This window comes from Lontra canadensis, unplaced genomic scaffold (assembly GCF_010015895.1).
Source record: "Lontra canadensis isolate GAN:19392208 unplaced genomic scaffold, GSC_riverotter_1.0 scaffold2, whole genome shotgun sequence".
NCBI classification, from domain to species: Eukaryota; Metazoa; Chordata; class Mammalia; order Carnivora; family Mustelidae; genus Lontra; species Lontra canadensis.
In genome coordinates this window covers 15,902,554-15,924,875 of record NW_022630996.1, presented here as the reverse complement: position 1 = coordinate 15,924,875, position 22,322 = coordinate 15,902,554, and the positions used below count along the sequence as shown (strand labels likewise).

Sequence of the window (22,322 nt, the reverse complement as noted above, 5' to 3'; positions counted from 1 at the left end):
TCGTAGTTCCCTACTGGATTCTAAATTCTGCTCAAACAAAATATTGCCTTGAGTGAACCCTTCAATGTGCCAGCCTATGCTAAGTGATTTGCATGCATTATCTTGTTTAATCTGCACATCAACATTGTAGGACAGGACTTTCCCATTTAACATTGAAGAAACTGAGGCTCAGGGACATCAAGTAGCTTGCCCAGGGTCTTGTAACTAAGGGTGGAATCTTCCTTAGTCTATTTAAGCTGCTATAACAAAAATACCGCAGCTTGGGTAGCTTATGAACAGCAGAAACTTATTTCTCACAATGCTGGTTGCAGGGTAAGTCCGAGATCAAGGCTCCTGTCTGGTGAGAGCCATTTCCTGGTTCTTGGGCAGCTGTCTTTTCCCTGTCCTCTCATGGTGGAAGGCGTGAGGAAGCTCTCTGGGGTCTCTTTTGGGGTCTCTTTTAGGGTCTCTTTTATAAGGACACTAATCCCATTCATGAGGACTCCATTCTCATGACCTAAGCACCTCCCAAAGGCCTCTTTTCCTGATACCATCACGTGGGGAGGAGGTGGTTAGGAATATGAATGGGGGGAGGGTACAAATATTCAATTAATAGCATTCTTGTTCGTATTACTTATGTTAGCCAGCACAATGCCCACTACTACACTGCACTCAACCTGTTTGTGTCAGATCAACACGTTAAGAACAGTGTCTGTCCATAGACCAAGATTCTACGGAAATAGGAAGGGGGCGGGGAGGGGGGTTGAAACCGTAATGAACTGAGATGGCAGGATTGCTGGTGATGCTTCCAAATTTCCACTAGTGGGTTCCAGAGCTTCTGAAATAAGCATTTAAAATATATAGTTTCTAAACCGGATTGCCGTTACTCTTAAATATCTTCTAGTTGTTACATGTAGGTTAGTTTTGTCTCCTTGATTTTATTGTCCTCTCCCCGGGGATTCTCTCTCTTCTTTTGTATTCCCACAGCTTTGGGCGCATTGCTGAACACACGACGTACGTACTTGTTGATTTTAAGGCATGTGTGTTTGCAGGTGTGTACAGCAACAGGGTAGAGGACATGGGTGTGTAATGCAGTGTGCATTCCATCTCATCCCCTTTCCCTTGAGCAGCTGCTGCCTGGATGCTTCCCTTCTCGGGGGAGGCGGCAGAACCACTGACCCTTTAACAAGTTGTCCCTCACAGAACAGGTGTCTCCCCCGCCTTTCGGAGGAGAGGGATGGCGGGACGCTTAGTGACATCAGCGACCGACCAATGAGAAGTCAGTCTTCGGCGGCTGCGCCAATGGGCGGCCAGGGGCGGGCTCGGTTTCCTGGGAGCCTGGCGGGCCAGGCTGGTCCTCCCGCCGCCGCGGAGTCTCCGCCGCTCACGCTGCCAGCCGCCGCTCCCGCGACTCCCGGCGGCGGCGCTCCTCCCGGACGCACGGCTCGGGCATTTCCCACCGCGGCGCAGCTCCCCCGCCTCCCAGGCTCCCGCGGTGGCGCGGCTCATGCCCCGGGGCGCAGGGCGCGCAGGTGGGCCGGCCGCCGCGGGGAGATAGGCCCCCGGGGGGACGGCGGCGGGACCATGGCCCGGAGACCCGGGGCGCCGGCCGGCTATGGGGAGGAGTTCACCTTCGTCAGCCCGCTGGTGAAATACCTGCTCTTCTTCTTCAACATGCTCTTCTGGGTGAGTCGTGGGGGTCTTGGGGGCACCTGGGCTGCAGGGCACCCCTCGAAGGTGCAGTGAGCTGTCCACGGCCGAGGAGGGTCGTCCCGGGATGCCAGGTTAAAGGCGAGCGTCGTGAACGCCACTGCTTAGTTTTCTGGGCTGATGACACTTTGGGGTAATTTATCCTGGGGAGGGACACCATACTGGCACCGCGTCTGGAGGGGATGTTGGGGGTGGGGAGAGGGGGAGGATAATGCAAGAGATTCAGTAAAGACTTAACGGGTATCCTCTGGTCGTTTGATGAGGATCTGTGACAGGCCAAAATAATGGGTTTTCGCAGGAGAAGCGGGTTTTCCTGTTGGCTCAAAGCAGATCCAATGGTACATTCATGTTTGGGGGACTTTCAGGCCTGGGGGCTGGGAGGCTGAGCAGCAAAGAAAAAAAGAGGAAGGGGGGAAAACCCAGACCTTCCCTCCCCCTTACCTCAGAGAGGATAGGTTAAAGGGCTTCATCTTTTCCTTTTGGAGGCCTCTGGTGCCCCCCTCTTCCCAAAGGCTGAGAAGGGGCAGGAATGGCCTCCAGATGTGGATGTCTTTCCCAGCACTGTCCCAAACTTTGCCCCACCTTTCTCAGGACCAGACTCCATCCTCTGGAGCCTGATAGTCTTCAGCTTCTTTTAACTGGACCCTGTTAAAGGCCAGTAGTCCTTTCAGAATCTTACAATTAGTGTGGAAAAGTGGAAAAAATATTGGACTGGGCCCATCTGGATTCTCGTCTCCAACGTGTAGTTGTTGACTTGACGTTCGTCTCTGTAGGCCCTAGTTCCCTCCTCCATAAAATCAAACCCAGTATGATCAGGAATGGCAGAAACACTCTGCTGGAGCCGGGAATCCAGCTGGAGCAGATCATGAAATGCTAGCTCAATCCTGTTTCATGTCTGTAGAGTTCCTGAGCTCCTCTGGGTTTGAGAACATAGAGAAGTCCTTCTCCCATCCCCCTTTCTCTTCCAGCTCCAGCCATGCCAGAGCGGCTGCTGTAGGTGCCCATTATCCCTGTCCATTTCAGCCTGAGACCAAAAGTTCAGACTTGCAGGAGGGAGAAAGCTTGAGTCTAAAATATGTTTCCTAGGAGAGGGAGCAGACCAAGCATCTAAGCCAGTTGCTGGAAAGGTTCACAGGGGCGGTGGTTTGAAGAACAGACACAAAGTACATAAGTGCTAGCCTGTTGGGACAAATGAGAGGAACCCCAGAGGGTGGTGGTAAGAGCTCAGCCATTGTACTGGGAAAAAAATGAAGTTTGAGTTCCTAACAAATTCTCAGTTTTAGAACTGGGAAAAAAAAATCTAGGAGATATCCTGTCCAGCACCCACATTTTATATATGAGAAAACTAAAGCACAGAGATGTTAATTATCCAACATCTGACAGCTGGTTAATAAGTTTGATCTGGTGGTTTTTCTACTGAGGTACAGTGCCTCTAGGGGAAGTCCGGGGCCCAGATGACTGCTACTGTAGCTGGGCCTTTAGTATTCCTAGTTAACCCAACTTCCCATGGTCTAGGGTCTGCCTCAGCCGGAGGTTAGGGAAGAACAGACAAAAACCCACCACCGCTCTGCCGGGGCTGGGGGATGTTCTAAGGGAAACTCCCCGCCTAAGGGCAAGTCCCCGTGAGCCCTCCTCCATGCTCACTGAATGTTCCAGGCCAGGAACATGCCATTTTTGGGGATGACATACCATCCTCAGAGCCAGCATTAGCATCCCAGGGACCTCAGATCCTCATTCTGAGTTTCTCTGTCAGCTGAGACCGCTTCCTCTTTGAGCCCTTGGCAATTCACCCTTATCTGTGTTCCCCAGTGACAACAGCTGGATACATCTGTTACACTTGCGTTCATGGTCATTTTCTTAGATTCCCCCACCCTATTCCCCACCCCCACCCCCCTTTTACCAGACAAATGGCTTTGGGAGGTTGCAGTCAGGGAAAGAGTGTGGCTCCATAGACCCATTTACCTTGGTAAAAATGATTCATTCAGGGTCAGAGGACCTGGCTAACTAAGCTGGCACCTTCCCAAATTAGAGAAGAGCCCCTTCTTAGCCCTACTTTAGACTCATAAAAAGTCAGAAGCTCTAGAAATAGCACAATGAAGGACAAGAGGCCCAGTTCCTTTCTGGCATCAACTTACTGTGTGACCCTAAGCCAATATATCTGTCTCTCTGTCCTTAATCTTTCTGCTCGAAAGGAGAAAAATTTTCTGCCTCTGTGAACTATTTAAAGATGAATGCATCACTTTGGGGAACTGTTTTTCTTCAAGACCTGGGACTGGATCTAAGGATGCATCTTTCTGTGTCCCAGTGTCCCTGGGACATTGACCTTCCCAGAGGCCAGTACTTTTTGGGTGTGACTGAGTGTTACCTCTCCCCCAGGCCCAGAGACACAGAACTACATTCCACACAAATGCAGCTGGAGATGAAGGGCTGCTTCCCCAGCTCAGCAGTCCTCTTTCTTCCTACCACCCTTCAGGGACTGGTTCCTGTGCTTTCTTCTTTGTAGGCTCTGGCCATCCTAATCCAATTCCCCTCTTCTGCCTAGGAGGCTCCCATGTTGGCCCTCTCCCTTTCCAGGCAGAGTGCCTGTTCTGGCCAGCGCCTGGAGGAGCTGTGGATGGGTGTGTTTGTGCTGGAACACACTCGGAAGGTAGCCAGTATTGTCTGGGGTCACACTCAGTGCTGGTATGACACTGGCTATCCCTGCTGCGGCTCTCACAGCCCCGACCCTTGGATTGTTTAGTCTGACTCAGAAGGCTGCCGGCATCTTTGGGAGTAGGACCCATTCCTCCTGTTCATGTTTCAAATCTCACTTCTCCTTTTGCCTAGGTTTTCTCCCCAGAATCATGCTGCTGGATGACTGATTGTTGGGATCCCATGACCCAGAGTAATTGCCCCAAGATCCCAAAAGTTGTATTACAATCTTTCAGTTAAGAAGTGGCTGACTTTCCTCCCCTCCCTGTGCTGGACAGCTCTGTGCAGAGGCAAGACCAGTGCCACGGTACGTGCCTTATCAGCCTCGGGCACACACTGGCGGGGACATTATCAGTGCTGCCCATAGCGGGCCTCTCCCTCCTTGCTGGTCCTTTTTCCACCCAGGGCAGCAGTTGCGGTGGTTTCGAGTCAGGCTGCACTCAGACCTCCAGTCCCTGTGACTCAGCCCAGACTTCCTTGGTGGCCATGCCTCAGGGCTCCCATGGCACCTTCTGTATACCTCAATTGCCTCATCCCCTACCTCTGCTGCAATGATGTGTTTATTTATGTCTCCTCTTCCAGACTTCAGGCCCCCGAGGGTAGGGTATGCTGCCTTATTCACTTCTTGCTTCTCAGGGCCCATCTGAGTTTGGCAGGGTGGGTATTTACTGAATGTTTATTGAATGGCAAATGATGGAGCAGCCCATGCCGGGTGAGGGTGTAATGCCCCTCCGCCCTCTTTTACAGACAATAGTCTCTCAAGATGCAGTACCACCAGAAGTCCTTGAGCATCCTTGGTGGGGTAGAGGGATCCGACTGTGTTCTCCTCTGCACTGGGTCCTGTGGCCTAGCACCCCTCCCTCAAGCCAGGTCAGCCATACTCCTCAGCATCTCCCTCAGGGTTGTGCATAATTACTACCTACAGCACCCAGATTTTTTCACTCCCACTGCAACGCACATGGACACCTGTCCTGATCTTTCCTAGACCAATCCAGACCTCTAGTTAGGAATCTTCTTTAAGAAACTCACTCTCCCCTCCAGGACTACTGGAGTCCACAAGGGCAGTGAGAATGCCCCAGACCACCTGCAGCACCATCTGTGGCCATCTGGCTCAGGAGCCATAGGGAAATGACCAGCATTAAGCCTGGCAAAAACCCTTCCTAGTAGCAGAGGCCCTTTCTACCACCCAGCATAACCCCCAGTGTACGGGCGTGTGCACACGCATACCTAAGTACCTTAGAAGGCAGACCTCCCTCCCCCACCCCAGGTCTCCTACTTTCCCTGTAGACCAGGCAGGTTGTAATAAGTGATGTAGTCACGTTCTTTTAATTAAAAAAACAAAACAAAACATTAAAAACAAACAAAACATTAAAAAAATGAAAAAAAAACATTAAAAATTAAGACAAGATGCGTATCCTATGCTGTCAAGTCACTCATGTGCTTTCTTATCTCAACAGCTCTGTTTGCCTTGTACCCAGTAGAAAATCATAAACTTCAAGAAGCCTTTAAAAGAATTAAAGAAAACATGTAACACTTCTCAGAGTCTTGATAGCAGGGTCAGGCTGGGACCTCCAGGACCATAGTTTGAGTGTTTATACTCCCATGAGCCTTTACGGACCTCTGTCTCTCATGTATAACCTTGGGAAACCAAGATCAGCCATGGCTAAAGAGAAGCTGAATGGTTGGCTCCAGACACTGGAAAGGAAAGAGTTCTGTGGATTCCCCCACTCCAGCAGGGCATCCAATCCAGAGGGAGAAAGCCAAGAGCTAGTTTCAAACAGATGGTTGCCACCTGAGAAACCCAGGAACAATGGTGCTGGGATGGCCAATGAGGACAGGGCATGCAGAGCCCGGGCAGGGAGAGAGGAGGCCCTGCTTTAGGTTGAGCAGGCTTATCCAGAAATAAGGACAGAGAGGACAGAGAAACCAGAGGTACAGACCCCTCCTTCCTCATGTCCCTCTGGGTAAGAGCAAGGTTTTGGTTCCCACTCTATCCCCAGCTGTCTCCCACCATCACCTTCAAAAGAAAAGGGGAAGCGATTCCAAGAAGAGGAGAGGACTTTGAGACAGATGCCCCCACTAGATGTGGACTGGACTCTAGAATGTGGAGACAGACATGGCCAAAGCTTTCTCTCAGGGGCTGGTGGGCCCTGTGTGGTGATGCCGTGTCTTCCCCTTTCAAGGTGCTGTTCCGGGGACTTTCCTCTGGGCCCTGCTGGCCCTATCACGTCTTGGTGCTCTCTGACTCTTCCCCTGGCCAGAGCCCCACCCAGTTTGGAGATTACCAGCTGCTCGCCCAGGAGGACTGCAGGCAGCTTTTTCCCTCCTCACGTGGTGCCCCAGGGGAATGCACGTGCCCTGGATTTGCCATGAGTCAGGGAGAGGAAGGCAGCCATGGGGCCCAGGTCACACAGCTCCGGCTCGGGGGACAGGAACACTTAGGTTCCTGTCCCATTTAGTTGCTCACTCCCTAAGGGAGCTGGGGAGAGTTACTTGAATTCTCCCAACATCAGTTCTGTAAAATGAAGATGCTAACACCCTCTTGGGACTGTGGTCAGAATTCAAGGAAAGAGTTGATATAAAGGGTCTAGCCCAGTGCCTGACCCTTAGCACTCAACAAAGGGTAGCTATTGCTGTTGCTAGAAAGAGCTCCTAGAGCTCACCCGTTAGGGATGATCTTGGAGAGCTAGGATGAGTGCTTCTTCTGACAAGTTGTAAGTAGCTGAGGTTTGAGTCTAGGTGAGGGCTAGCTAAACTTGGGCCTGACTTCCTTCAGCCTCAAACCCCCTTTGCTCATATTTCTACTGTTAGCCAGAGAGAGGTGATAATGAATGATGCCTTTATATATTTTATAGTTCACAGAGACATTTCCTATCTATCATGGGAACAGAGACCCCACTGTGTCTCCAAGGGCCTTCTGTCACTTGTCAGGGCTTGTCATACCACCTTGGTCTTAAGGTACAATCCAAGTGGACTCCAAGAGCTAATTTGCCTGTAATTAATAGCATTTGGGTACGAAAGCCAGGAGAACTCTTTTTTTTTTTTTTTTAAGATTTTTATTTATTCGACACACAGAGAGAGAAATCACAAGTAGGCAGAGAGAGAGGAGGAAGCAGGCTCCCCACCGAGCAGAGAGCGCGATGTGGGATTCGATCCCAGGACCCTGAGATCATGACCCGAACCGAAGGCAGAGGCTCAACCCACTGAGCCACCCAGGCGTCCCGCCAGGAGAACTCTTATTCAGAGTTTCATCTTGGCACCTTATAACCTTTCTTCCCTTCGTGCATTATAATATCCCTGAAGCTGTGAGTGTTCCAGGGGCTAGAATAGGGTTTTTCTTGTATCACCAAATCATGGTTGTCTTTCTGCAGTTTGCAAGAAACAAAGTCAAATAATGGAGAGAATAATCTTCATTTTCTATTTTCTCCCATGAACATTAGTATCTGTGGCTGCTTATCTGCCAGCAAGAGCTAGCAGAAGACAAAGGGAAGAGGACAAGGAGCAACCAAATATTATGGAAAACCAGGAAACTATTTAGAGTAGCGCCTGTCTTATTGTTTTATGAGATGTAGAGACATATGCTTAACAGCCTTGTCATTGCTTAGTAAATTGTTCCTTATTTCTACAATAGAAATTAATACATTGTTCTTCCTCACCTGACACTTTGAGAAGGACACAACATTACCTGTGTAAGATTTCTGTAAAAAATGTGTCACCTGAAAAAAAATTGTGTCACATGAATCTAATTGTGAAGAAACCATCAGATAAATTCAAACTGAGGGATATTCTGCAAAATAACTGGCCTGGGCTTATAAAAAATGCCAGTGTTGGGGGACCTGGCTTGTTCAGTCGGTAGAGCATGCAACTCTTGATCTTGGGGTCATGAGCTCCAGCCCCACACTGGGCATCATGAGCTTCCAAAAAAAAAAAAAAAAAAGCCATTGTCAAAAATATGTCAGAACAAGTATTGACAAGGACATGGAGAAATTGGAACCCTGGTGCTTTGCTGGTGAGAATGTGAAATCATGCAGCCAATAGGGGGAAAGAGCCCAGTAACTCCTCAAAAAATTAAACATAGGGTGCCTGGGTGGCTCAGTGGTTAAGCCGCTGCCTTCAGCTCAGGTCATGATCTCAGGGCCCTGGAATCGAGTCCCGCATCGGGCTCTCTGCTCAGCGGGGAGCCTGCTTCCCTCTCTCTCTCTCTGCCTACCTCTCTGCCTACTTGTGATCTCTCTCTGTCAAATAAATAAATTAAATCTTAAAAAAAAAGATTAAAAAAAAAGTTAAACATAGAATTGCCATATGACCTGGCAGTTCTGCTCCTGGGTATATATCCAAGAGAGTTGAAAATTTGTATTCAGGGGTGCCTGGCTGGCTCAGTGGGTTAAGTCTCTGTCTTCGGCTAAGGTCATGGTCTCAGGGTCCTGGGATCGAGCCCCGTATCGGGCTCTCTGCTGAGCAAGGAGCCTGCTTCCCCCTTTCTCTCTGCCAGCCTCTCTGCCTACTTGTGATCTCTCTGTCAAATAAATAAATAAAATCTTTAAAAAAAAAAAAAAGTATTCAGGTGCACCTGGGTGACTCAGTTGGTCGGGCGTCTGCCTTCCACTCAGGTCATGATCCTGGGTTCCTGGGATTGGGCCCTATATCTGGCTCCCTGCTCAGCAGAGAGTCTGCTTCTCACTCTCCTTCTGCTGCTCCCCCTGCTTGTGCTCTCTCTCTGTAAAATAAATAAATAAAATCCTTAAAAAATAAAAAAAAAGAAAATAGGTATTTAAACAAAAACCTGTACACCATCGTTCACAGCAGTACTATTTCTAGTCGCCAAAAGTTGGGAACAATTCAAATGTCCATCCGTGGATGAATGGATACACAAATTGGGTTATATCCATGCAATGAAATATTATTAGGCCATAAAAAGTAATGAAGTACTGATACACGCCACAGCATGGTTGAACCTTGAAAACATTATACTCAGTGAAAGAAACCGGCCACAAAGAGCCGTATTTATAGGCGATGTGCAGAATAGACAGAACCATAGGACTAGAAAGCTGACTTGTGGTTGTCCGGGGTTGGAGGTGTGGAGGGAATGGGGGAGTGACTGTTTCATGGGTTAGAAGTTTCCATTTGGGGTGATGAAAACATCCTGGAACATGATAGCAGGGATGCTCACACAGCAACGTGAATGTACTTAAGGCTGCTGAACTGTAAAATGGTTAATTTTTTTCATATATATATTTTACCACAATTTTTAATTTATTTTTAAAGATTTTATTTATTTGACAGAGAGGGAGAGAGAGAAAGCATGAGCAGGGGGAGAGACAGAGGGAGAAGCAGACTCCTCGCTGAGGAGGGAGACCAATGTGAGGCTCATTCCCAGGACCCTGAGATCATGACCTGAGCTGAAGGCAGACGCTTAACCCACTGAGCCACCCAGGTGTCCCTTACCACAGTTTTTTAAAAGTCAGTGTCTTGAGACCAAAAACAAAGAAAAGAAAAAACTGCAAAACTCTTCCAGGCCAAAGGAGACTTGATCGCTAAAGATCACTAAATTCATGATCTTTTATGGGATCCTAGATCAGAAAAAAAGAAAAAAAAAAACAGTTATAGGGGCGCCTGGGTGGCTCAGTGGGTTAAGCCTCTGCCTTTGGCTCAGGTCATGATCTCAGGGTCCTGGAATCAAGCTCTGCATCGGGGCTTTCTGCTCAGCGGGGAGCCTGCTTCCCCCTCTCTCTCTGCCTGCCTCTCTGCCTACTTGTGATCTCTGTCAAATGAATAAATAAAGTAAAAAAAAAAAACAGTTATAAAGGACGTTATTGGGAGAATTGGGGAAAGGTAATATGGACTGTAAATTAGATAGCAGTGATAGCATATTAAAGTTTCAGAAAAGAATTCAGTATTTCAAAATTGTACAGGTTATACAAATAGAGAATTGTAGATTCATGGTGCTCTCACCCCTGAACAGTTTTAAGATCCATTGCCTTACCCTTTGTTGTAAGGACAAACCCCTCCTGATTAAAGTTTGTGAAATTGCTTACAAGTAAATCCCAGTTTAGGAAAATCTGATATTAAAAAATGTGGATTTACTAACCAATTAACACCTAACAAATTGGGAATGGCTGTATTTAAATAGATTCCATTTTTTAAAAGATTTTATTTATTTATTTGTCAGAGAGAGAGAGAGCACAGGCAGACAGAGTGGCAAGCAGAGGCAAAGGCAGAGGGAGAAGCAGGCTCCCTGCTGGCAAGGAGCCCCATGTGGGACTCAATCCCAGGAAGCTGGGATCATGACCTGAGCCGAAGGCAGATGCTTAACCAACTGAGCCACCCATGCATCCCTAGATTTCATTTTTTAGAACAGATTTAGTTTTACAGAAAGATTGAGAAGATGATACAGAGAGTTACCATATACACTACATCCAGTTTCTCTTGATATCGGACGTGAGTATGATAACATGCGTGCATGAGTACACATTCATGACAATTAATGGTATTGTCATTATCACTGAGGTCTGTGCTTTATTCAGATCTCAGGGTTGTTTTTTTTTTTTAAGATTTTATTTATTTATTTGACAGAGATCACAAGCAGGCAGAGAGGCAGGCAGAGAGAGGGGGAAGCAGGTTCCCCGCCAAGCAGAGAGCCCGATGCGGGGCTCGATCCCAGGACCCTGAGATCATGACCTGAGCCAAAGGCAGAGGCTTAACCCACTGAGCCACCCAGGTGCCCCTCAGATCTCAGTTTTCAGGTAACACCCATTTTGTGTTCCAGGAGGCTATCCGGGATACAAAATTTCATTTAGTTGTCCTGTCTCTTTAGGTTTTTGTTGGCTGTGACAGTTTCTCAGAATTTCCTTGGTTTTGGGGGTGCCTGGGTGGCTTAGTCAGTTAAGTGTCCGCCGCTTGATTTCAGCTCAGGTTGTGATCTCAGGGTTGTGGGACGGAGCCCTGCGTTGGGCTTGCTCTGTTCATGAGATTGTCTCTCTGCCCCTCCCCCCTCCAAAAAGAAGAAAAGAAAGAAAAGAATTTCCTCGGTTTTCATGACTTTGACAGTTTGGAGGTGTACTGGTCAGTTATTTTGTAGAATGTCCCTGTGTTGGAACTTGCCTGGTGTTTTTCTCACGGTTATATTGGGGTTATGCGTTTTCAGGAGGAAAACCACAGGAGTGAAGTGTCATTTTCATCGCATCATATCACACACCTGTGATTTACTTCTGCTGGTGTTGACCTCACCCAGCGGAGGCAGTGTTTGCCAGGTGTCTCCACCCGCAAAGTTAGTCTTTTCCCCTCTCTTCCATCCTGTGCTCTTTGGAAAGGAGTCACCAAGGGGGCAGCTCATACAGGGGAGTGGGGAGTTGGGCTTCACCCCCTCGAGAGTGCAGCATCTATACCAGAGTACAGCATCTACACACAAATTATTTGGAATTCTTCTGCATAGGAAATTTGTCTTTTCTCCCTCGCTTATTTATTTAAGTCCTTTTAAAAAAATTTTAAGTCCTTTTTATCTGTATGGACTCATGGGTATTTATTTTATGTTTGGGGTAATAATTTCATACTTCCTCATTTCGATGTCCCTTTGGCATACCCATGTCAGTGTGGGGGGTGTGTGTGTGTGTGTTCGTTTTTGAGCATTTCCTTACTTTCTGGCACCATGAGACACATACTCCAGGCCTATCTTGTATATCTCCTGCTCCAGTCGTAGATTGAACCATTTTCCAGGAGCCCAGGAGATGGCTATTTTCATTATAAGGTGATTACTCACCTTCTATAAGGATAAAGGCATTGGTGCATGCAAGTTATTTTATATAATTTGATTGACAATCTTCGGGAACATGCCTTTTGCTAGACTCAGCTATTTTAAAAACTGTGTCTGGCTTTTTAAAAATTTCCAGTGAGGCTTCATTCTCGCCAGAATATGAAAAGCCATTCTAAGAAGTGTCTTTATCTCCATCCTCATCATGAAAGGAGGTCATTGGCGATATTGCAGGGTGTTATAAGGATTTTGTGGCAAAGCCTGACACGGTGGAAAGAGCTCCAGACTGAGACTGGAGACTGGGTTTAGTCCAGATGTTTCCTCTGCACCCATGTGCACTTGGTCAGGCATCACTGTGCTCTTTGGGCCTCATCTATAAAAAGAGGTGAGTGGCTGAGCTCATTTATAAGGTTCTATTCAGCTCTAAAGCACCGTGCTATTAACGGCACTGGCTTTGAGGAATTCAGGGTGGGGGATGTGGGCAGGAATGGGGTGTGAAAGGGGAAGCTGTGACTCCAGGATGAAGAGGCAGATCAGTGATAAAAATGTCACATTTTAGCGTTAGCTAGTGAGCTCCAGGTAAGCAGTGTCATTAGCCATCGTATTAAATATTAATGATGATATTAAAGTCTTCATCTAGATTTTAATGTAACCTGCACTTGCCGCTCTAGATCCCTGGCTGAGTGTGCTTTAGGGTTGTGGTGCTCAAACTTGGCCGCACATTGGAATCACCCGGAACGCATTCAAAAGTTCCGTTGCCCGGGTTCCAATGTCAGAGATTCTGAAATAGGTGGTTTGGGGTACAGCCGAGGCATCAGCAGTTTTAAGTTCTTCTCTCCCTGTCCTCCCTTCCATTCTAATGACACCAAGTTTGGGAAGGATAGGCTCTGGATATTCTTGTTCCTCTCCCATATAACATACAGGTGTCCTTAAGGGCAGGGACCGTATCTTACTCATCTCTGCGGTCCTCAGAGTACCTTGTGCATAGCTGCTGAGGAACGGAATTTGGACAGTGTATTAGTTTCCTCTTGGAACTGTAACAACTTACAACAAGCTTCGTAGCTTACCAGGACACAAATTCATTTTCTTACGTTCTGAGGGTCAGAATTCCCAGATGGGTCTCACTGGGTAAGATTAAAATATCAGCAGGGCTGATCCCTTCTGGAGGTTCCAGAGAACCTATTTCCTGCCTTTCTCTGCCTTCAGAGGCTGTCCATCTTCCTTGGCTCCTGGCACCACACCACTCCAACCTCTGCTTCCACTGTCATGCCGATCTCCTTCTCTGACTCAAACCTTCTTGCCTCCCTCTTCTAAGGCCCTCCAGGATAATCTCCCCGTCTCAAGACCCTTCATCACATTTGCACAGCCCCCGTGGCCATGGAAGGAGACATAGTCACAGGTTCCAGGAATTAGGACAGGACATCTTTTGCGGGGGACACTAGTCTACCTACCACAGATAAAGACAGAGCGACCGCTGTAATTACAGGCTCCACATGGAACTAAGTCATTGTGTTCTGTGGCATCTCTTTACTTTCTCTTTCTTGTTTTAGCTGTGTTAGGATTTAATCAGAGACCATCTCTGTGGAAAGTTACACATCCTGGTAGAAACTTAACATGTTGCAAAAACAGTGAGGAGCCTGGGGAAAAAAAAAGAGAAATAAAGAGCAGATACATATCTTTCAGTGATTCAGTAAAAGAATATTCAGAACCATTAATTGGCTGTGAGGAGTTTTAAAAGGCAGGCCGAGATGCTCAGTCACTCTGGCAAAGGGCTGTGCCTGCAGGCCTTGGGGTGGCTGGGACCTCTGCCGTGTGGTTTCCTCACCTCCCACCCACTCTGCCTTGCTCCTTGCTCCACTTGCTGGGGGACAGCAAGCCAGCCGGCACCCCCAGCCCCACTCCCAGCTCTGCCAGCTGCTCCCTCTCTCCTGCACAAAGAGCATAAGGGCCAGCATATAACACATCTAGTCCTGAGTCTGAGGCAGTGTCAAATGATTGAGGGGGGCAAAGCTGTGTATCTAGCCAGAGAAGAGTCCGGAAAGATATGGTTTTAGATAAGGGTTTCCATTTACTGCTAAATGCACCTGAAGGCAGAGGCCACAAAGGAAAAATATCTTTCTGCTGAGGGGCTACTCTGACCCTATTACCTCTCTAGGGGACCTATTCCCTTCTCCCACCGAAGCCCCAAGATGGCTCTTTCCAGCTGGTCTCTGTCTTGTAGGACAGTGGAGTCTAGCCAGCCATCTCCTTCCCCACTGAGTTGGTCAAGTCCCTGCTGCTGAGAACTCCCTCCAGCCAGAGCTTGGTCCCAGCGATTGCCATGGTGACAGCCAGCTGCTGCTTAGCACCAGCCTGGGGACTGGGCACAAAGAAAGAGTGGCCAAGAGATGGGCACCCTGGGCTGCCCTGCACTCCTGGAGGCCTGGCGGGTGGGTGGGAGTAGGGGCAGGAAAGGCCCCTTTGGGGATTGCTGGTAGTCTCTGAGGGGTTTGTTCTCTCAGGGAGGAGCTGGGAAGTTTGAAGCGTCTAAACTCTTTTGCTCCACGCTGGGATCCAGGTTTACAAAGACAAAGCCTCCTTTGCCAAGGCAATTTGGTATTTTACACACATGCATTCGTGCATGTATCCGTTCACATTGAGATGCACTTGCTTTCTTGCATTTGACACCATTTTGACCCCCAAGAGAGTTAGAGACCTGGGAGTTTACATCTACTCAGGCCTGTTTCAGCTTTAACACCTGCCCATTGGGGGTGCCCAGGTGGCTCATTCAGTTAGGCATCTGCCTTTGGCTCAGGTCATGAACCCAAAGCCTACTTTTCCCTCTCCCTCTCCACCCCCATGCTCTTTCTTGCATGCACGCATGCACTCTCTCTTTCAAATAAATAAATAAAAATTTTTCAAAAACCCTTCCCTTTGATGTAGTTGAATTCAAATTCAAAACTTGCAACCCTGGACAAGTTAACTATTAGTAATGATAGATAATATTTATTGTCAGGCATTGTGTTAAATGCTTTCCATGCGTTATCTAATTTCACAGTAGTTTTATGAGATGTAGTTATTTTAAAAATCCCATCTTCACACTAAAACTGAAGCTTAGAGATTTGTTTATCAGAGGCCCAGGTTTCACTGGCTCCAAAGCCCACATTCTTACCCACTGTTAATAACCTTGAATTGCCTTAATTTCCTCATCTGTAAAATGGGGGAAAGAGCTGGCTCACAAGATAACTGTGTTGTGGGATCAAATGAGATTATCTTGGTAAAAGCTTTTCTTGGAGACAAAGCAGACAGATGCTATCAACTGTATCTCTTGGGGGGACAGAGATGCTCATCTCTGGCTCCTAGGAAAGTCATCTTCCTCAAGGTAATTTACGAGGGGCTCTCTGGTTTCCAAAATCTCAGGGTCTGCCTCCTTCCCTGTGTCCGCAGGTGATTTCCATGGTGATGGTGGCCGTGGGAGTTTATGCTCGGCTGATGAAGCATGCAGGTGAGCTATAGGCCCCCTCCAACTCCCCAAGATTCTTGCCAAGCCCCTTCCTTCTCTGCCTCCTTCAGCCTGGCCCTTTAATATGCTTTCCCATGTAAGCTGCCTTCTAGCCCAATCTTAACCCCCTACTCCAAGGCATCAGGCCAGCCATGCTGGTTCACCAGGATTTCCCTGAGCTCCCACGAATCTTCCAGGATGTGCCTGCATGTTAGGCTTGGAAAGGGTCCAGGAAAGGAGGTAGGCCTCTGGGAGCAGGGAGTAATCAGAGGCCTCAGCCCCTCCCTCTCTCTGTCCTGAAGTAACTCAACCCCCATTCCTGTTCTACTGCACGAAGTCTCCGGGAAACGGAATCTGCAAAACTGGGAGCCTAATGCCATTCTAATTCTTTTCTGGAGCGGAAGTGGTTCCTCCTCTCTTAATCTTGGGAATAAAGGCTCTCACTTTGTTAGTTCCTCAAATGAAATGTCACAAACCCTTCTAGGCCCTTTTTATTCTCCCCATGGGAGGGGAGTACTGCTTCCCTATAACCGTCATCTAACCCTACTAGAGATTCCCCCAGCAGAGGAGAACAGTTTTGGGGGAGACCCCTACCTTGTCCCTGGGTATTACTCTCAGCCAGCCCCAGACTCAGACTGAGAGACAACCCCTCCTCCAGAAGCAGCCTTGGCTTGCCTGGCAGTGGACCCTGCCATTCTGCTGATTGTGGTGGGCGTTCTCATGTTCCTGCTCACCTTCTGCGGCTGCATTGGATCCCTTCGTGAGAATATCTGCCTCCTACAGACGGTGAGTGATCAGTGTCCCCACCATAAAGACCCTGGCCTCCTCCCTATGCCTCCCAGGCTCCTGATGCCATTCCTACAGCCTTTCAGTTTTCTCTGTCCCCCTCTCCAAAGGCCTGTACTGTCTGCTCCCCACTATAGAGCTCAGCCCAGATGACCCAGCACATGATGGTCACCCTTAAGACAGCATGGTGGAGGCAGAGGCCTTTATCATGCATGGGGCATCTGGGAGAAGTGCCCCACAGCCCCCCAGTATCCAGTATTCCCCATGGCCCTGGGGGAGGGGCTGGAGCTCAGCATGGTAATCAGCTGTCTCCTTTTCCTGCCTGCTCCCCACAGTTCTCCCTCTGCCTCACCATCGTGTTCCTGCTACAGCTGGCTGCAGGGGTCCTGGGCTTCGTCTTCTCAGACAAGGTAATGTTGGGGGTCAAGGGGCCTCCTCAGGTGTGAACCAGAGGGAGGAAGAGAAGGTTCCTGCCTATACTTAGCCTGATTAATTAACCACAGTGCTCTGTCCCCTGAGAGGCATCAGCCTTTGAAAGATTCTCCTTAGGGGTGAACGAATGGCCTTTAAAGTCACCATATTTAAGCAGGATTTCCAGATCATAAGGTGTTTTCCTCTGACAGTCTCAGAAGCCAACAGGAAAACAAATTCTATGAACACAAAGTTAAAATAATCTGCAAACTTTAATGGCAAATTATTGGATAAAACACAATTATCAAGTAGACCATAGACAATATGAAGAATCTTTTATTTCCTCTAAACATTGCTTATTGGGATAAACAGAAGGAAAGAAGAGGGAAAGTAAACGAGATTTTGAGCAGTGCTCACCATAGCTGGAAGTGATCTGCTATTTAGGGACAGTCCTTTTAGTTAAGAACAAAACTTCCTTTCTCAAAGGGCAAATGATTGCCAGGGATAGTACTGGACTATAGACAACAAACTTTGAGAAAAGTAGCAGAGGAAGAAGGAAGAAAGCATGGTGGAAACTATGAAATGGGGAGCCACTGAGTTCATTCAGAATGTCCTAGTCCTTCTGGCTTAGTAAAATCCTAAAATGATTTGTTTGGAGTCTAAATAGATGCTATTCTCTTCTGTCCACTAGAGGTCAGTGTCTCAGCTTTAGAAGCACTTTACTACTAAAATATGTCTGTATTAGATTCTCTGCTTTGCATCAATAAGTATTTTGTGGTAATAGTGTTCAGAGGTAAATAAATCTTGGATTATCTCAAAATGTGGCTCTGAGAAGAGGGAGCAGCAGGTCCTGTGTTTGTTCTCTTGCCTCCTGGTACCTGAGGGCCCAGGGATGGATGGGCTTTGGAACTGGCCATCAACCTAGGACCTGGTTCTGATTTCAAGGCTGACTTAAATGAAAAAGGATGATCACTATCTACTGTTATTCCTGACTAGAGAAAAGGGTTAGGGATTAGTCCCATGTTCTGATTCACTACCCATGTCTCTGGCAGGCACGAGGGAAAGTGAGTGAGATCATCAATAACGCCATTGTGCACTACCGAGATGACTTGGATCTACAGAACCTCATTGATTTTGGCCAGAAGAAGGTATGGGTGAGGAATGGGGGGAGGTCATCTGTGGTCTCAGAGGCTGTAGGCAAAAGTTAATACCATCCTAATACGCACCTCACCCTCCAGGCCTAAGTGCTTCCTCATTACCTGCCAGGTAATGGATTCTGGAAGGAGGTTTGGCAAAAAACCATACATAGCAGAGTGCTTTAAAAGTACTTTTAAGAGAACAGAGCAGTAGTGTATATAGTAATCTACCATGTGTGTAAAAAAAGAGAGAGGAAAGAATATGTATTCATATTTACGAAAGGAATCTATAAGGATATGTAGAAACTATTCTAAGTGGTTACTTATGGGGGGGATAAGGAAATGGGCATATTTTAAATATTACCTATTCAAAAGTTAACTTTTTAAAATTGTGCCAAAATGTACATAACATAAAATTTACCATTTTAACCTTTTTAAGTATATAAATCTGTGGCACCAAGGACCTTTACATTGTTTACATCCGTCACCACATCCCTCTCCAGAACTTTTTCATCTTCCCCAAACGAAGCTCTACCCATTAACCACTAACTCCCCATTTCCCCCTGCCCCAACTCCCGACAACCACCATCTCTTTTCTGTCTCAATTTGACCACTCGAGGCACCTCATATGAGTGGAGTCGTACAGTCTTTGTCCTGTTGTGACTGGCTTATCTCACTTAGCATGTTTCCAGATTTCATCCATGTTGTATGACATGTTAGTTTCCTTCTTTTAAGGCTGAATAACCTTCTGTTGTATGTATCTACCACGTTTTGTTAATTCATCCATCTTTTGATGCACACTTGGGTCACTTGCACCGTGTAGCTATTGTGAATCATGCTGCTATGAATCAAAAGTTGAATTTTAAATAAAAGTGCTTTTGAGATCAGTACGGAGTTCCCCTTCCCTTGGTGCAACTTACTTGGATCCTACGTGCTTTCAAGGAGTAATTATGGGCCCATGATATTGAAGACTCTCTTCTGTTTTCTCTGTATTCAAAGAAATATTTTTAACAGTAATCCTTTAATTATTTCAGCCAATGTTTTTGAAACACTCCCTTTTGCAGTCTCTATCCTGTGCAGAAACTGCTCTCAAGGAGCTCCTAGTTGAATGCTGTATGATGACCATACAACTATGGTCGTCATAACAAGGCATATAAAGGGAAAGGCCACTGAGAAATGTGGGCTCAAGGTTTAAAAACAACCTGAATTTATAAACGGAAGCTGGCCACGGACTTTCAGCTGCTCTGAGGACTGGGTGATTCTTAACCTCTGTGGTGGGTTTTGTTGCAGTTCAGCTGCTGTGGAGGGATTTCCTATAGGGACTGGTCCCAGAACATGTACTTCAACTGTTCAGAAGACAACCCCAGCCGTGAGCGCTGCTCTGTGCCTTACTCCTGTTGCTTGCCTACCCCGAACCAGGTGAGCCTACATCCCACGTCATTTCCTCCTGGGCAGCAATTTCAGTTACTTGCGGACTAGGGTAGCCACTGTGGGGAATCCCCACTCCCTAGCTTAACCAATCAATCTTGTAGGACAGCTGCCAGATGTTTCTTTTCACCCCAATCTAATGGCTCTGTTTCCTTTTCCCTCCTGTGGTCCACACGGGGACTCAGAAGGTGCAGGTCTCTAAAGCAAGAGAACTGAACTCAGATCTCCCAGAGGAAAGGAAGCATGCATTTAGCAACTCCCAAGTTAGGATCCTTCACATATATTCCCCACCAATTTAGGAATTTAGGAAGGGTGGGAAGACCATTGGCGAGGGCCTGAAATTAAAAGTTTGGGAGTGGGAGTTCCATTTGGCTTTTCAACTCTTTCCCCAGGCAGTGATCAACACCATGTGTGGCCAAGGTATGCAGGCCCTTGACTACTTGGAGGCTAGTAACGTCATCTATACCAATGGCTGTATTGACAAACTGGTCAACTGGATACACAGCAACCTCTTCCTTCTTGGTGGTGTAGCCCTGGGCCTGGCCATCCCCCAGGTAACTTACCCCGTAAGACTCGTGGGTCCTACAGCCCCGCAAAGACTCCTTTGTTTTGGGGAGGGCACCTGGAGACCAGCTAGGGTGTCAGGCACTGACATTGCTAAGAAGCAGGGGATTGGGATGGTGCTAAACATACTGGGAAGATTGATTCAGGGAAAACAAAGATACCACTCATTGCTGAGGGCCCAATCCGTCTCGCCTCTCCCAGCTGGTAGGAATCCTGCTGTCCCAGATCCTTGTGAATCAGATCAAAGATCAGATCAAGCTACAGTTGTACAACCAGCAGCACCGAGCTGACCCGTGGTACTGAGAATCCATCCTGCATGTCCTCACTATGGCGACAGGCGAGCGTCATCAACCAATAGCAGTGGGTAGAGCTCTCGGCACCAAATGGAGATTTGGATTCCAGTTCCCCAGCAACAGCCCAGTGGGGAGAAGCCAGCTCCAGCCCAGCAGAAGGCAGGGTGCACAGGTGGCTCAAGTCTAGGAAGGCTGTCCATCCTTCTCTCCTCCATCCTAGCCCTCAGCATTGTTAGAGTTATTTTGCATTATTTTTAACCATACACATTTGGGTTTATGGTTTTTGTTTTTGTTTTTTATTTTGTCTGGGCAGAGATGTTTGGGAAACATCAGTTGCACAGAGTCTTGGGGGTACTAGGTGTTGCTTTTCACTGAGGTGCTACAACCAGTGGTCCTACCAGGGCTGCTACTGAGCCTCCTGGACATAATCTGATTCCATCTGTTGCCAGCAAGACCTGGCTGGAGAGTGGACACTAACAGCCCTACCTGGAGTCCAGTTGGTATGATACCAGCTCCAGAAGGGAAGGGAGTGGAACAGGCAGTGAGCTGGGGGTCGACTGGGGACAGTTGTATGTGCTGGGTAGGAGTGGAAGGCGGTATGTTTACTAAATGCTGCCCTGCCATCCTCCCAGGTAGTCAAAGGGAACTACATCCTGCCCCTCCCTCATTTCCATGGAAACGTGGCAGCAAGGGCAAGGGGTACAAGAGCAGCCAAATTCATCCGTCTCCCCCACTCCACCCCTTTTTAAAATGTTTGGAACCACGGTCCTTATACTCTGCAGCCAGCAGAGGTGGGACTGAGCCATTTGTGTCCTTGACTTCCTCCCCTCTTGTCCTCCCTTTCCAGCAAGTGGGGTTTCTTTAACCTTGGCAGTACCCTGAGGAGGCACGATTAACATCCCTCTCCCCGCCCCCATTACCGTGCACCAAAGCTCAGTATTTCTACAGTGTTAGAAGCAGGGATCTTGTTGTGAGGCAGGGGAGCCAGAAGTGGCAATAAAAGTTTGTTGACCTGCGCTAAATTGGACTCCATGAATTTTCCATTCTGGCAACTAGAAGGGGAGGCATAGAAGGGCGCAGCGGGTGGGCCCTCCTTCCAGGTGGGGACTGGAGGCTCCCCAAAACATCACAACACCTCCCGGGCCCCATCACTCGCCCCATCTCCCTCAACCAGAGGCACTACTCCCCTCCCACAACCCTACCCTCTCTGGTCTGAATTAGGTCGAAAGGTTCCCAGTTCCGACCTGGGAATGGCGTAGTGTTATCCTAAAACCTGATGTTAACTTTTCCCCAAACTAAACTGAATTAAAATTGGCCACCCAAAACTTTGAGGACGGGAGTAGGTAAGAACACAGCTGGAAATCAGAGTCTAGCAGTCTCTGCTGGGACGGGGAGGGGAACGAGGAGGAAGAAGGCCGTCTCTTCACCCACTCCAGCTCCCTCCTCCATCTTTATCTGAAGGAGCTGGTACCGCTGCCCGCCGTACTTCAAGGAGTAAAAATTTCCCAGCCCGGCTCGGGGCTTGCTCACGCCGTGAGAAGCGTGCGCGGGCGGCTAGCCGGGAGGCCCGGCTGCCGCGTCGGGGGCGGGGCCGGGGCGGGGCTGCGCGGCGCTGTGTGTGGTCCCCGCCCCCGCGGCGGCAGGAGCCGGCGCCTCCGCCCCCCGCCGGGGTGGAGCTGGGAGCTGGGTTGCCAGGGGCTGCTTGCAGGCTCCCGGACGCACCTCTGCTGTTTGTGTTCCCCGAGGTCTCCTGGCTGCGCTCTGCTGTCGGGGGTCTCAGCCTAGGAGCTTTAGCCTGGCCGGAGAAAGACTCGAAAAAGTCCCTACCGCGGTGGGGAGACCGAGTCGCGAGTTCTCTCCCCGCCCCCAGTTTCTTCTAAAAGAGCCTTCTGCTCCTGGGAGGGCGCCTTTCCAGCAGCCGCCTGGGGCCCCTGCCAATGTTTAGCTCCAGCTAGTAACACAACTGAAAGAAAAAAAAATAATAAAATCATCACAAATAAAAAAATTAAAAGTAAGGGCCTTTTATTCTGAGAGAAGAGGAAAACGCGTTTTCTTTGTGTCCAAGATACATTTTATAAAGCATTTTTTACTTTTTC

General features: G+C 48.2%; 1 protein-coding gene across 4 annotated transcripts; it reads left to right on the top strand.

Annotated features, from left to right (window-relative positions):
- The first annotated feature begins 1,331 nt into the window (after window positions 1-1,331).
- TSPAN33 (tetraspanin 33) lies at window positions 1,332-20,926 on the top strand. 4 transcript variants are annotated; one of them, XM_032869491.1, is made up of 8 exons: window positions 1,332-1,665; window positions 15,527-15,611; window positions 16,270-16,394; window positions 16,730-16,804; window positions 17,858-17,953; window positions 19,232-19,360; window positions 19,762-19,923; window positions 20,135-20,926. In XM_032869491.1, the coding sequence occupies exons 1-8, from the start codon at window positions 1,564-1,566 to the stop codon at window positions 20,234-20,236; spliced, it is 876 nt and encodes a 291-aa protein (XP_032725382.1). In that variant the 5' UTR covers window positions 1,332-1,563; the 3' UTR covers window positions 20,237-20,926. The 4 variants fall into 4 exon arrangements, with proteins under 4 accessions (XP_032725382.1, XP_032725399.1, XP_032725373.1 ...); XM_032869508.1 differs by having other exon boundaries at window positions 1,333-1,665; window positions 15,554-15,611; XM_032869482.1 differs by having other exon boundaries at window positions 1,333-1,665; window positions 16,267-16,394.
- The last annotated feature ends 1,396 nt before the right edge of the window (window positions 20,927-22,322 follow it).